Genomic DNA, 16,331 nt, shown 5'->3' on the forward strand with positions numbered 1-16,331 from the left:
GAGGTTACGTAGGTACGACTACAATAAATATAATCAAGACGCCGACGTCGGCATCATCTCGTACCGACTTGCTCCTCATGACGCCTATGTAGGCGTCACCGTATGGAAATGGTTAAAAAAATGTAAATAAGTATACCCACAAAACATTCATTAACTACAAGAAAGCAAATTGGACAGAATGATTGGGGGAAATAGTTGGATGTCCTTGGAGGATGCATGAATTTGTTGCTGGGAATGAGAACAAGATCCATTTGTATTTCACTGCTGATAAACAATGATTCAATCCCTGGGTACAATGTCACACCTAAGAGATTGTAAAAAAGAGGTTTAAGTAGGATATCAGAAAGGAGCAAGTGGTAGACAAAAGAAAAGGTGGGTGGATGGGGTGAATGAAGTCACGAGAGCACATGGTCAGGATGTCAATCAAGCAACAAAAAATGTGCATGACTGACTGAGAAGAGTGCATAGAAAGAGATGGTGGCCTATTCCTTGAGGGCTGCACCAAAGATCAACTTGCAGTATTGCATAAAGAATTATGAGGTACATGGTTCAAGTGGGAAGAAATGAGAGGGATGTGTGATTGGGGTAAAGGGTTAGTCCCCCCCCCCCCTATCAAGCCACCTGACTTTGCAGGGAATTGTCAATTGAATGAGGGAGGGGTTAGTGTAGGTGACCTGTGGGTGTTACTTTGGTACAGCCCATTATTATTTTTAAGAATTTGTGTTGAATTGGGTAGATATTCTTTGTATTCTTTATGATAGGGTTGTGTGATGTTACTGGTGAGAGCTTGCTTTTGGGCTCATTTTGTCTGATGAGTGATTGCATTGCCTCTGACCTAAGGAGTGTGGCATAGGACAGGGATGAACCTTCACACATGAGGAGCTAAGATAGGAGGAGTGGATAGGATTTTGAATGGGTATGGGGTGGATTTAGGATTGGTATACAGTCAGTGCGGATCTTATTGCATACTCGGGAAATAAAAGCAAAAATTTTTTATCAGATTATTTTAAAATTTACAAAAAATAGTTAAACACACCGTCAATGCTACTTCCCAGTGAGGAAGCCCTTGGCCTTGATGACCTGCTGGAGTCTGCTGGGGACAGAATTGGCCAAATTCTGACAGTGGGAAGAAGGAATTTCCTCCCACACCTGGATGGCTATCTCAAGCTTGGGAATTGTAAATGTACCCCCCTGACAAAGGCGTGCCTTTGTGATGCCCCATAAGTTTTCCATGGGGGAAATATTGGGTGACTCATCGGGTCAATCCTCTATGTAGTTGACTTTTGGATCTCGGACACTTTTTGGCTGCCCTTGAGGTGTGGCAAGGGGCGCCATTCTGCTGAAGGATCTCAAACCTGGTTTTTGCAAAACACTTCCCAAAATTCTCCTGTAGAAGGTTAATATGGCACTCATAGTTGACAGTCTGGCCCTTATGGAGTATTACAAGGTTCCCCAAACCACCATAGCTAAGGGTGCCTCACACCATAAGACAGGGCAGATGCTTAACATTCATCACTGTCAAGTGTGGGTCACATGCTGATGCATTAGTAGAGTTCCACATCATTGTTCCCTTGCTCTCACTTATACAAACAGTTGCTTCATCAGTCCAAAGGACCGTATGCCACTGAACAAGGTCCCAATCTTTATGATCCTTGGCAAATTGGACATGGCGGCGCCTTTGTTTCGCAGTGATGAGGGGTTTCACACGTGCTTTCATTTTCAAGTAGTTTTAACTGCTTCTGAATATTTTCCTGAATTCTCCTGATGGAAACGTCACAGAGAAGCATAGGGTTCGTTTCATTCAATTCCTTTGCAGTTATAGAAAGGTTAAGTTCCAACTGACATTTTACAAGCCTGCCTTTGGGGAATCTTCAAGGACTTTCCCTGGCATGTTTGTGGAGGGACACATCATCAACCTCTCCATCCACACACCATTTTGTTAGGAGTTGGGACACAGTACATGTAGACACACCTGTTGCCTTGGCAATTTCTCGATTATTCTTTCCCACTTTGTGTAGTTTGCTTAAGTGCCGGAGGAAATGATATAGGTAAGGTAGGGAGTGAGGAATTATTTGCGTGGTACCGAGATGCGCTAGACAAGATCAGAAATAGGGGAGGTGTTCCTGTAGTATGTGGAATCCTTCCGAGGCATAGAGTTGGAGGCATGTGGCATTCCAGGGCTATTGCAATGAATTGCAGGCTGGCAAAACATTGTAAGGCTAATGGATGGGCATTTGTCGACAACTGGGACCGCTTTTATGGTAAGAATCACCTATACACAAGGGACGGAGTGCACTTGTCTCCCAAAGGATTTCGGCTCCTTGCTGAATCCCTTGAGCGAGAAGTAGGCATCCTACAGGGTTTTTTCGGGTAGATTATGTGGGAGTAGGGGGGGAAGTATCGGAATATAGTTTAGGAAATAGAAACAACTTAGAGGACTGTACAAAAAATCACCAAAGCAGGTGGAGGGAAGATAAACTTAAAGTTTACTATACAAATAGTAGGAGCATAATTAACAAAATTGATTTGCTGCGAGGTAAAGCATGCGTAGAAAATTTCGATATTATAGCCATTACTGAATCCTGGATCAACATGGCTGATAAAACATTTCCTTCCGGAAATCGAAATAGAAGGATATAAGTTTTTTCATAAGGATAGGGTCGGCAGGAATGGGGGAGGTGTAGCACTTTTCGTTAAAAATACATTAAACTGTATTATCAACAATTCGATTAAGGAAGAGGACTGTACGGAATCTATTTGGGTAGAGATTATAGGCAAGAATAAGAAAGTTATTATTGGCGTCTTGTATAGACCTCCTAACCTTAGCATTGAGCAGACTGATTCCCTAATTCATGAAATTCACAGAGCGTCCCAGTACAAAAACGTTGTAATCATGGGAGATTTTAACTATAGAAACATTGACTGGGAAACTTTAATAGGAGATCATGAAGCGAAAAAATTCCTAGATGTGGTGCAGGATAATTTCCTAAAACAAATGATTACCGATCCTACGAGGGGACAAAATACCCTGGACTTAATTCTAACAAATAATGAGCACCAAATTAGCAGCATAATAGTGGGTGATAGTCTAGGCTTTAGCGATCATCAAGAAATAAGATTTAATATTATTTGGGAAAAAATAAAAAGTACAAATAACGTTCAAGTACCAGACTTCAGGAAAGCAAACTTTGACAATATAAAAACCTATTTGAAATTGAATACGAAAAACAATCCGGACGTTTCAAACATTCTTGATTCTCGTTGCGGGGCTGATAGTCAGAAGTGGGTCAAGGAGGATACGCGTACCTTGGGTCAGGTCTGGGTCAAGGAGAGAAATACGCATACCTTAGGTCAGGTCTGGGTCAAAGAGAGTGATGCGCGTGCCTTGGGTCAGGTCGATTCGGGGCGACGGCCCAAAAATCAGGTCAGTACTTTGGATGAGATGTATAGCAATCTGGCAGATCTAATTATTAATGCACAAAACACATTTATCCCCCTAAAGTCAATACGGAAAAAATAGTAATACTCCCAAATGGATGACGGACAGATTGAAACATGAGATCGGAATTAAAAGAGGACTTTACGTAAAAATAAAAAACGGGGAATCACACCTTAGATCAAGATATAACGAAATGGCAAAGCTGGTTAAAAGGAATACACGTTCAGCGAAACGTAATTATGAAATCAAGGTTGCCAGTCAAGCAAAATCCAACCCAAAGGGTTTCTTTCACCTCTATAGAACAAAAAATAAAGAAAGAATAGGACCAATTAAAAACGATGAAAATGTCATGATAGAATCGGAAGAAAAAATGAGTGAGGAGTTTAACAATTATTTTCTATCGGTGTTTACTAATGAGAGGTTAGATAAAGTACCTGACTGCGATCCGATTTTCAGAGGGGATGAAGAAAATAGCCTAACTAATATCAGCATTAGTAAAGAAGAAGTTATCAAGCAGATTGACAGACTTAAAGCTACAAAATCTCCGGGTCCGGACGAAATTTTTCCAAGAATGCTTAAAGAGTGTAAATTTGAAATCTGCGACCAGTTAACTGAAATATTCAATAAATCGGTAGACACTGGTTCTGTTCCAACTGCTTGGAGGCAGGCAAACGTTGTTCCTGTTTTTAAGAAGGGAGATAGATCGACCATATGCAACTACAGGCCAATCTGTTTGACATTGGTTATAGGATAATTGCTTGAATCAATAATAGTAAATAGACTCAGAGAACACATTGAAGGGCATAATTTAATTCGTGATTCACAGCATGGTTTCTCCAAAGGTAAGTCATGCGTGACTAATCTTCTATCCTTTTACACTAAGGTATATAAGGCGTCAGACAACAATGAAAATTACGATGTTATTTACCTTGACTTTAGCAAAGCGTTCGACAAAGTGCCACACCAGAGACTACTAAATAAAATCAAAGCCCATGGCATAGGAGGAAAAGTGTTAGAATGGATTAGAGCTTGGATTAGTAACAGAAAACAGCGGGTCACCATAAATGGAAAAAAATCTAGGTGGGGCAATGTTACTAGCGGAGTCCCCCAGGGCTCGGTTTTGGGTCCCTTATTGTTCATTATGTATATAAACGACTTAGACGATGGGTTAAATAGTGATGTTAGTAAGTTTGCGGACGACACTAAAATAGGACGCCTAATTAGGTCAGGAGAAGACGCCCAGATTCTGCAGGATGATCTTAATAAACTGTTAACATGGTCGGTGAAATGGCAAATGAACTTCAATATCTCTAAGTGTAGCGTGTTAAACGTAGGGCTACACAACCCCGAAAATCGATACAACTTAGATGACACGTTTTTAGAAAAAGCTGAGTGCGAGAGGGACTTGGGAGTTCTGGTGAGTCTGGACCTTAAAACCAGGAAGCAGTGCATTAGCGCCAGAAATAAAGCAAACAGAGCATTAGGCTTCATTGCTAGGACGGTAACGAATAGAAGTGCAGAGGTAATTATTAAACTCTATCTAGCGATAGTTAGACCCATCCTTGACTATGCGGTACAGTTTTGGTCTCCGTCCTACAGAATGGACATAAATTCACTAGAATCAGTATAGAGAAGAATGACCAAAATGTTACAAGGACTCGGAAATTTGCCTTACGAAGAGAGGCTTAGGCACCTAAACTTACACTCTGGAAAGACGCAGAGTGCGGGGTGATCTAATAGAAGTGTTCAAGTGGATCAAAGGCTATAACAAGGGTGATGCAAACAAGGTCATCATAATAAAACAACAGGGCAGGACTCGCAGTAATGGGTATAAACTGGACAAATTTAGATTTAAGAAGGAAATAGGCAAGAATTGGTTTACAAATAGGGTGGTCGATGAATGGAATAAACTTAGTAACCACGTAGTAAGCGCTGAAACTATCAGTTGTTTTAAAAAACGATTAGACAACTTTATGGATGGGGACGACAGGTGGTGATGGATACGGAGCTGCCTAGTGTAGGCCTTATGGTCTTTTGCAGTCTCCTTTATTTCTTATGTTCTTATGTTCTTATGTTCAATCACACTCACAATGTTATCATGCGCTGTATGATTTCCAGGTATCACGCAAAGGGCAGGCACACCCTAAAAGTCAGTGAACACCATAAGGAAAAATTAAGAAACTGTGACAACGCAAAAAAAAATCACTTCCACTGAAGGACATTCACACATTGACCAACTTTGTCTTGTGTGGCTATTGCATGGGTGGATGGCTGAAGGTGTTTAGTTAGTCACTTTCTCCCACATGGTTTTTGCGAATGAGATATCACATGGGTCCCAAAAGTGTGGACCATTTTGCATATTCGAAAAGTTTCCAAAACTGTTCATGCTAACCGTATGTTTTGACTTAGCCACCCTTATTATAAAGGGGAGGAGTACTTTTGGTATATGTATGTAGCTCTTTTATTGGTGAAGATATCACTGATTAGGAAAGGAAAGGGACCAGTGATGGATATCTACAAGTGGCAGGCCTGTGAGGAAGCTTGCTGGCTGAGCAGATTAGGGTGTCATTACTTACAGCATAGGTCGAGGGGATGGTGGTTCAAACTTTGCCAATGGTGAAGTTGAACCAAGGGCTTGGTTCATCAAGCTGAGCGGATTAGGGTGTCGTTACTTCCAACATAGGTCAAGGAGATAGTGGTTCAAACTTTGCCAATGGCGAAGTTGAACCAAGGGCTTGGTTCATTGAATTCCATGTTACAAAGTCCTCTGTAAGGAGCACTGTCCTAACCTCCTGATAGGGAGGAGTTTGTGATGTTAAACCAAATCATATCCCGTGTGGGGTATTGGCTGCATGTTATTGTGGCAAAGTAGCATGCAGTTGATACATTAGGGTCTATATGGGGTACCCCTACGGAACAGAGCCACATATCATTTTGTCTGTGATAGAGGAAACTCTGTTCATAGAGTAATGGTGACACTTTCATGCTACAACTGTCCCTCCGTTATGCTGTCCCCCAATCCCTTGTTACTGTCCTGTACAATTTCTCTGAATATTCATTTCCTTTTTCGCCTACCTACCCTGTGGTGGGGGAAAAGAATACTGCCACCAAGTATTTCCACTTGGATCGCAAGAGGCGAGAAAAAAAGGGACGGGGATTGGGACCAGGCATCCTTCTCCCTGTAGCCCCACAGGGGACATTCCTAAAAAAAAGTAAAGGCATAAGAGGGTCTAGGAGTTTTCCGACCAGCACCCTAAGGTTTGGGTCTTTTAACCTCTTCATTCCGGGGCACATCACATGTCTGGCAGCATTAGCTGCCCGACATGCGATGTTGCGTCATAATAATCGCATTATAAAAAATAAAGTCGGTGCTCAATCGTTCGTTCTCTTTCACCCGTGAATTTTGATAACCATAGTAAATATGATGAAGCCAGTTTAGAGAGAATGGAGGTTACGTAGGTACAACTACAATAAATATGATCAAGACGCCGTCGTCGGGATCATCGTGTACCCACTTGCTCCTCATGACGCCTACGTAGGCGTCACCGTATGGAAGTGGTTAATGTCCGTGGATGTGGTACAGATGAGAGTAAAAGGGAAGAGAGAGGTAGTATGTTTGTGAGAAGAAAGATGGATGTATTGGCTTTGAGTGAAACTAAGTTGAAAGGGAAGGGCGAGTGTAAGTTTGGGAGTGTAAGTGGGAGGTTATCAGGAATGAAGAGAGGGCAAGGGAGGAAGGGGTGACTATACTAGTAAGTGAAGAGATAGGTAAACATGTAGTGGAGTGGAAGGAGGTTTCCTCAAGGATAATGTGGATGAAGGTGAAACTGGGAAAGGAGATGTGGGTTTTTGTAAGTGCATATGGGCCTGATAGTGAGAAGAGTGTAGAAGAACGGGAGGCATTTTTGATATATTTAAATGAGTGCATGGAGGGATTAGGGAGAAATGTCAATGTAATAGTACTGGGAGACCTTAATGCTAGGGTAGGAAATGATCCAATTGATGGAGTGGTTAGGAAATATGGAGTTCCAGGAAAGAATCGTAGTGGAGAGTTGATGGTGGAGATGTGTCTAGAAAGGGAGTTGATGATAGCAAATACAATGTTTCGGAAGAAAGTCAAGCATAAGTACACATGGGAGAGGGTGGTGGATGGAAGGGTGGTAGATAGAGTGTTAATGGACTATGTAGTGGTAGATAGGAGTATGATAGGAAGAGTTAAGGATGTACATGTGCTAAGGGGAGAGAGTGGGGGAATATCAGATCATTTTTTTGGTGGAAGGTAAGTTGAGAGTGGAGGATAGATGGAGAAAGAGGAAAAGTACAAAAGGTAAGGAGGTGCTTAGAGTGAACTCTTTAAATGAAAAGGAAAAGGAGGAGTACAAGAAGAAGCTGAGGGAGGAGTGGGAGGGAGTGAAGGATAGAGTAGAGCTAGGAGTGGAGGAGGAATGGGGATGGTTCAAGGAGGGAGTCACAGTGTGCAGAGATGGTGTGTGGAACAAGAAGGATGGGAGGAAATAGAAGGAAGGGTAGTGAATAGTGGGATGAGGAAACAAAGAAGGTTGTAGAAGAGAAGAAGTGAGCTTTCACAGATTGGTTACAAAATAGGACAAGTAAGTAATATGAGAGGTACAAAGAAAAGAAAAGAGAAGTAAAGCAAAAGGTAGAGGCGGCAAAGAGGAGAGCAGATGTGAAATGGGGTAAGAGTATGACAGAAAATTTTGAAAGAAATTAAGAGAGGAAGTGGAGGCGAATCAAGTAGAGAAGAAAAGGTAAAAGGTGCAGATGGAGAGATGATAATGGAAGAGAAGGCAGTAAGGGGAAGATGGGCATAATATTTTAGGGAGTTGCTAAATGTGAAGGAGGATAGAGAGGGAAAGATAGCTGCAGTGGGAAATGCTAAGAAAATGAGAGTGATGAGTGAGGAAAATGGAGGAGAAATAAGGAAGGATGAAGTAAAGGCAGTTGTTATGATGAAAACAGGTAAGGGACCTGGTCTGGATAGATGCTATGCAGAGTATCTAAAAAAAGGAGGTACAGTGATGGTGGACTGGTTGGTGAGGTTATTTAATGTTTGCTGGAGAGAGGGTAGTGCCAGAGGAGTGCCTGTATAGTTCCACTTTACAAGGGGAAAGGGGACAATTGTGAATGTAGTAGTTTCAAAGGGATTAGCTTGTTAAGTGTAGTTGGGAAGGCTTTGGGAGGATCTTGATCGAGAGGATTAGGAGAGGAACAGGAGTAATTGGTGAGGAACAGTGTGGATTTAGGACGGGAAGAGGTTGCGTAGATCAGATTTTTGTGAGAAGACAGATATATGGGAAAAGGTAAGGATGTTTTTTTTGGCTTTTATGGATCTGGAAAAGGCTTATGACAGGGTAGACAGAAAGGCACTGTGGGAGGTTTTGCGGATATACGGGATAAGAGGAAAGCTTCTTGGAGCTGTCAAGAGTTTTTATGAGAGTAGTAGAGCTTGTGTCAGGATTGGAAATGGAGAGAGTGAATGGTTCGAATGTAAAGGTGGGACTTCATCAAGGATGCATTATGTCGCCCTGGCTGTTCAACTTATTCATGGATGGGGTAGTGCGAGAGGTAAAGGCAAGGGTGGTGGGTCAGGGATTGGAGATGGTTAAAGAAAATGGAGAAAAGTGGGAGGTGAGCCAGCTGTTGTTTGCTGACGACACTGCGCTTGTGGCAGGATCGGAGGAGGGATTGAGGAAGTTGGTGACAGATTTTGGGAGAGTGTGTGATAGAAGAAAGCTAAAGATAAATGTGGGTAAAAGTAAGGTGATGAGATGTTCAAGGGGTAAAAGTGGCAGCAGACTGGAAGTGAGCATTAAGGGAGCGACTGGAGGAAGTGGATAGTTTTAGATACTTGGGTGCAAATGTGGCAGGAAAAGGCAGAGTGGAGGTGGAGGTAGAATGTAGATTGAGAGAAGCGAGTAAATGCCTTGGTGGATTAAAAAGTGTAGTGAGAATAGACATTTGGGAATGGATGCTAAGAGGAGACTGTATGAAAGAGTGATTGTGCCAACAGCACTGTATGGGTCAGAAACATGGAACATAAGAGAGGAAGAGAGAAGGAGTTTGAATGTGTTTGAGATGAGGTGTCTGAGAAGTATGATGGGGGTTACTAGGCTCGATAGAGTGAGAAATGAGGAGATGAGGAGTAGAACAGGGGTGGAAAGGAAGTTGGGAGATAGGTTTGATGAAAGAGTATTAGGATGGTTTGGACACATTGAAAGAATGAGTGAAGAAAGACTAGTAAAAGAGGTATGGAAGGCAGATGTGGAGGGAGTGAACATGAGGGGACGTCCTAGGATTAGATGGATGGATGGGGTGAAGGGGGCTTTGGGGAAGAGGGGAATGTCTGATGAGGAAGGACGGGAGAGGACAGAAGACAGGGGTGAATGGAGAATGGTTGTATATGGATGATGTTGTGATGCATGAGGTGGAATGGGTGGGGGGACGAGGAGTGAGGTAGTATGTGTGAGCAAAATTTGACGCAGCCCGAAGGGATTTCTCCCCATCTCCTTTTATGTATAGGGGGATGGAGAGGGTGGGTCGCCAATTTAATGAAGCGGCCTTGCTGTGGATGTGCTGTGTCTTGTGACACTGCTTTTGACCCAGGGCAGTGGACAAGGTGTAGGGATGACCCGTCATCCAGGAGGTGGTAAGATGAGAGGGAGGGGGGAGGGGTGTGGAGTGTGATAAGGATGGAATGGGAGGGAATGATTTTATGCCTTTTCCTTTTTGGCTACCTCCCTTGTAAGGGGGAAAAAGCCTTGGTATATGCATGTATGTATATCTTCAGGTAGGCCTGTGTGGTGGATGTTGGGGAATATTGTCTCACTGTTGTCCATTTACAAAACCTGTCAGTATCCACACCTCTTGTGTAGAAGTCAGCCCTGAAGAGCTGGCACTTGATCCAAAGATCAGACCCAAGGGCCAGGTTCTCTATCAATTTTAGTTCCTCCACCTTTTCACATAAGGAAAACTTAACCAATAACCGCTCCCCTCCTGTTGATGTAAGCTGCTGACACAGAAACCTCCTAGACTAATACAAAAGCAACAGTAGTCCAGTATTTCTTCAAAGAGATCTGCAGGAGAATCCGGGGGGGGCATTGCCAGCCACTTTGGGGTTACACGTTTCCAATCATTGAAAAATGAGGTAACTAATACTATTATTATATATACATACATATACCAAAGGCATTTTACTCCTTGCAAGGGAGGTAGCCAAAGTTAAAAGGCATAATTCCTCTTCCACCCATTTCATCCCCTCCCATTCCACCCCCATTTACCACCCCTCCCTCCCTCACTTTCATCTTGTCTCCTGGATGACTGGTCATCCCTGCATCTTGCCCACTGTCGTGGGTCAGAAGCAATGCAGCAAGGCTGCTTCATTTAATTGGCGACCCCCCTTGCCATCCCCTCATGAAGTAACATTGAAGACAGAGAGAAATCCCATTAGGTTGGATCAAAATAGCATTTACACATAACCATTTCGTAACCTCCCCTACCCACTCTATACTCCCTTCTCTGCATCACAGTATCATCCATATACAGGCATTCTTCACTCACCCATGTCTTCTGTCTTCTCCCTTCTTCAACAGACATTCCCCTCTTCCTCAATGCCCCTTTTACCCCATTCATCCATCCATCTTGTCCTTGGTCATCCCCTCATGTTGACTCCATCCACCTTTGCCTTCCTCACTTCTTTTTACTAATGTTTCATCACTCATTCTTTCCATGCGTCCAAATCATCTCAATACTCTTTCATCAACCCTATCTCCTATTCCTTTTCCTGCCCTGCTCTCCTCACCTCTTCATTTCTCAATCTATCCAAACGTGTAACCCCTACCATACTACTCAGACATTTCATCTCAAACACATTTAAACTCTTCCTCTCTTATGTTCCATGTATTATATTTTATATTATTATTATATTATGTTCCATTTTATTATATGAAAGAAAAAGAAAAATAATACTTTTAATATGCCATAATTTTCTAATGAATATGTTTGCATGCAGAAAATGCAGGATGACCCTTCATCCACAAGGAGCCAAGATAAAAGGGAAACAAGGGTGGTGGATAGGAATGGAATGGGTGGGAGTAGGTGCATGCTTGTAACTTTGGCTACCTCCCTTATAAGGGGGAAGAAGCCCATGGTATATATGTAGATACATACATACATATACCAAGGCTTTTTCCCCCTTTCAAGGGAGGTAGCCAAAAAGGGAAAGGCATAAAAACACTCCCACCCATTTCATCCCTAAATACACTCCACACCCCTCCCACCCTCCCTCTCATCTGAGCACCTCCTGGATGACGGGCCATCCCTGCACCCTGCAGGGATGTAGATAGATGTTTGAAAACCATTTTATTTCCACAATCACTTAATGACAACTTTTCTGTAGCCATACAGGTCACCACTGATATGTGCAAATGGAGCTTGGGGCCATGTTGCTGTAGCTATTGACAAATGGCTCTTCGTCTTTGGTGAGGGTTGTTCAACCCTCCACATGCAGCTGGAATTAAGTTGTGTGGTTGATGTCCTCATCTGGATGCCTGAGGCAGCCTTCCTTGTTGCTGCAACAAGAAGTGGAGAATTTCATTGCATCCATATAGGTAGCAAAAGGATTTTACTTACAAAGTAAGTTAGGACACTTGTTTCTTATTATGCATTAATTTTGACATGTTTAGCTGCAAATATATATATATATATTAAGGTATAACTTTGAGATAAAAAAATGTGACTGGTTTAGTTGATAATTGCATCCCTAGGATTTCTTAAACCCATAGCAAGTATTATGTAGTTTCTAATTATTGTGAAATCAAATAGGTGTATGTGCATATGAAATTACTACAATTAGATATGAATTGGAAAATATTTACAGGGAATTGGTAGACAAGAACGATGATTCGCCTACGTTTGTTAGTGGCCAGTGCACTCAGTGGGAAGGAGTTGTCAGTATTATTTTAGTGGCTACAGGGGGACAAGTGATACAGTAAGTATAAATTTCAGTATTTTTGACTTAATGTATTTCAGTAGATTTATTCTTGAATGGAGTATTGATTGCATAAGTAATATGTAGACATTATTTTAGGGACTTAGTGACATTCCTGCAGAAAGTCAATCATTCTTTTATACATACATATACCAAGGGTTTTTCCCCTAACGAGGGAGGTAGCCATAAATCAAAGGCATAAATCCACTGCCACCCATTTCATCCCCACATATTCCACTCCCATTCACCACCCCTCCCACCCTCTTTTCTTGGCTCCTCTTGGATGACTGGTCATCCCTACATCTTGCCCACTGCCCTGGGTCGGAATCAATGCAGCAAAGTACAGCACATCCACAGCAAGGCAGTTTCATTTAATTGGCAACCCCTCCCCCATCCTCTACTCACCCCTGTCTTCTGTCTTCTCCCTTTGTTCCTCAACAGACATTCCCCTCTTTCCTAATGCCCCTTTTATCCTATCCATCTCACCCTTGGTTGCCCCCTCGTGTTCACTCCCTCCATATTTACCTTCCACTCCTCTTTTACTAATCTTTCTTCACTCATTCTTTCCATGTGTCCAAACCGTCCCTATATTCTTTCATCAACTCTATCTCCCAATTCCCTTTCCATCCCTGTTCTCCTCCTCGCCTCATTTTTCACTCTATCCAACCTAGTAACCCCTACCATTCTTCTCAGGTATTTTTATTTCACATTTAATGCATTTAAACTCTTCCTTTCTTATGTTCCACATTTTTGTCCCCATACAGTGCTGTCGGCATAATCACTCCTTCATATAACCTCCTCTTAGCTTCCATTCCCAAATGACTATTTTTTCATTACACTTTTTAAAGCCCCAAGGCATTTACTTGCTTCTCTCAATCTACATTCTACCTCCACCCCCACTCCTCCCTTTCCTGCCACATTTGCCCCCCAAATGTGGACCCCTTTATACTTGCTTCCAATTTGTTGCCATTCTCTCCCCTTGTACATCTAATCACCTTACTTTCATAAGTGAAGATTTAATTTCCATGAAAAAAAGAAATATTGTATTGCATTGTAATGTAGGATAAAATAGAGAAATCCGCACTCAGAAATATGGGTCCCAGAGATAAGAAATGTGTGAAGGAACAAGTCATATCACAAGTGATGATGTTTTTAGCATTTCACTCAGTGGGTCGATAAGCTATAGGAAGAGACAAATACAGAAGACTCAGAACTCAGAATTGCAAAATCAGAGGTTAGAATAGAATTAATTATAAAGTATAACAAAGGTCATAGTATAGTTCCGCTTTACAAAGGAAAGGGGGACAAGTGTGAGTGTAGTAGTTACAGAGGGATCAACTTGTTGAGTGTAGTTGGGAAGGCTTATGGGAGGGTCTTGATTGAGAGGATTAGGAGAGGAACAGAGGGAGTAATTGGTGAGGAACAGTGTGGTTTTAGGACAGGTAGGGGATGTGTAGATCAGATTTTTGTAGTAAGGCAGATATGTGAGAAAGCTATAGAAAAAGGTAAGGATGTTTTTTTGGCTTTTATGGATCTGGAAAAGGCTTAGGACAGGGTAGACAGGAAGTCACTGTGGAAGGTACTGCAGATATATGGGATAGGAGGAAAGCTGTTAAGAGCAGTCAAGAGTTTTTTATGAGAGCAGTAGAGCTTGCATTAGGATTAGAAATGGAGAGAGTGAATGGTTTGAGGTAAAGGTGGGACTTCGTCAGGGATGTGTTATGTCGCCCTGGCTGTTCAATCTTTACATGGATGGGGTGGTGCGAGAGGTGAATGCAAGGGTAGTGGGTCAGGGATTGGAGATGGTTAAAGAAAATGGAGAAAAGTGGGAGGTGAGCCAGCTGTTGTTTGCGGACGACACTGCGCTTGTAGCAGGATCAGAGGAGGGATTGAGGAAGTTAGTGACAGAGTTTGAGAAGGTGTGTGAAAGAAGGAAGCTGAAGATAAATGTGGGCAAAAGTAAGGTGATGAGATGTACAAGGGGAGAGAGTGACAGTAGGCTGGAAGTGAGCATTAAGGGTGAGAAACTGGAGGAAGTGGATAGTTTTAGATACTTGGGTGCGAATGTGACAGGAAAGGGAGGAGTGGGGGTGGAGGTAGAATATAGATTGAGAGAAGCGAGTAAATGCCTTGGTGGATTAAAAAGTGTAATGAGAAATAGACATCTGGGAATGGATGCTAAGAGGAGGTTATATGAAGGAGTGAATGTGCCAACAGCAATGTATGGGGCAGAAACATGGAACATGAGAGAGGAAGAGAGAAGGAGTTTGAATGTGAGTGAGATGAAATATCTGAGAAGTATGATAGGGGTTACTAGGCTAGATAGAGTGAGAAATGAGGAGGTGAGGAGGAGAACAGGGGTGGAAAGGGAGCTGGGAGATAGGGTTGATGAAAGAGTATTAGGATGGTTTGGACACATGGAAAGAATGAGGGAAGAAAGATTAGTAAAAGAAGTATGGAAGGCGGACTTGGAAGGAGTGAATATGAGGGGGCGTCCTAGGATGAGATGGAAGGATGGGGTGAAAAGGGCTTTACAAAAGAGAGGAATGTCTGTAGAGGAAGGACGGGAGAGGACAGAAGATAGGGGTGAATGGAGAAGGGTTGTGTATAGATGAGGCTGTGATGCATGAGGGGGAGTGGGTGGGGGATGGGGGGTGAGGAAGTATGTATGAAAAAAATTTGACGCAGCCCGAAGGGATTTCTCCCCATCTTCTCCTTTTCTGCATGAGGGGACGGAGAGGGAGGGTCGCCGAATTTATGAAGCGGCCTTGCTGTGGATGTGCTGTGTCTTGCGACACTGCTTCTGACCCAGGGCAGTGGACAGGATGCAGGGATGACCCGTCATCCAGGAGGTGCCAAGATAGGAGTGAGGGAGGAGGGTGGAGGGGAGTGGAATATATGGGAAATGAAATGGGGGGGAGTGATTTCTATGCCTTTTTCTTTTTGGCTACCCCCCCGTGTAAGGGTGAAGAAGTCTTTGGTATATGTATGTATAACAAGGCAGATAAGCTAATCAAACATAAAGTATCATAGATCATATTATGATAGAGATATTAGTGACAAAGTAGAAGGTACAAAGTCAGTTAGGAAGTAGAAAGAATAAAAGAACCTATAGAAATGGGTAACTTGGTGAGTCTACTTAATCATAGGACAGACAGAAAGAGGAGGTCAGAGAGAGAGTGAGGGTGTTGACCTAGGGTTACAGGAGCTTGTAAACTAACTTATGTGTGACTAAATCATATTTCTACAAAAATATGTCTTAGTGTGGTTTACATTTGTTTGAAAAACTTATGTTGGAAATATAAAAAATTGAAACAAAATCTTTTATTAGGTATGCTACCTTTCCAAATTTGGAAAGAAATTAAGAGGAAGAGGAGGCGAATCAAATAGAGAAGAAAACGTAAAAGGTGCAGATGGAGAAATGATAATGGTAGAAAAGGCAGTAAGGGGAAGATGGGCAGAATATTTTAGGGAGTTGCTAAATGTGAAGGAGGATAGGGAGGGAAAGATAGCTGCAGTGGGAAATGATAAGTAAATGAGAGTGATGAGTGAGGAAAATGGAGGAGAAATAAGGAAGGATGAAGTGAAGGCAGCTGTTAAGATGATGAAAGCAGGTAAGGCACCTGGTCTGGATGGATGCCATACAGAATGTCTAAAAAAAGGAGGTACAGTGATGGTGGACTGGCTGGTGAGGTTATTTAATGTTTTGCTGGAGAGAGGATAGAGTGCCGGAGGACAGGAGGAGTGCCAGTATAGTTCCACTTTACAAGGGAAAAGGGGACAAATGTGAATGTAGTAGTTTCAAAGGGATTAGCTTGTTAAGTGTAGTTGGGAAGGCTTATGAGACGATCTTGATTGAGAGGATTAGGAGAGGAACAGAGGGGG

At 42.5% G+C, this 16,331-nt stretch overlaps 1 protein-coding gene across 1 annotated transcript in view; it reads left to right on the forward strand.

The window, feature by feature from the left end:
• LOC143023169 (kinetochore-associated protein 1-like) overlaps nt 1–16,331 on the forward strand; it is a 182,299-nt gene that overhangs the window by 21,868 nt on the left and 144,100 nt on the right. Inside the window, exons 3-4 of the mRNA XM_076181690.1 lie at nt 11,856–12,091; nt 12,336–12,446. Of these exons, the coding sequence (XP_076037805.1) occupies nt 11,856–12,091; nt 12,336–12,446 (347 nt within the window). The remainder of the gene's footprint in view (nt 1–11,855; nt 12,092–12,335; nt 12,447–16,331) is intronic.

The sequence above is a fragment of the Oratosquilla oratoria genome, unplaced genomic scaffold, assembly GCF_046742065.1.
Source record: "Oratosquilla oratoria isolate Oo_2021 unplaced genomic scaffold, ASM4674206v1 SCAFFOLD45, whole genome shotgun sequence".
Classification (NCBI taxonomy): Eukaryota; Metazoa; Arthropoda; class Malacostraca; order Stomatopoda; family Squillidae; genus Oratosquilla; species Oratosquilla oratoria.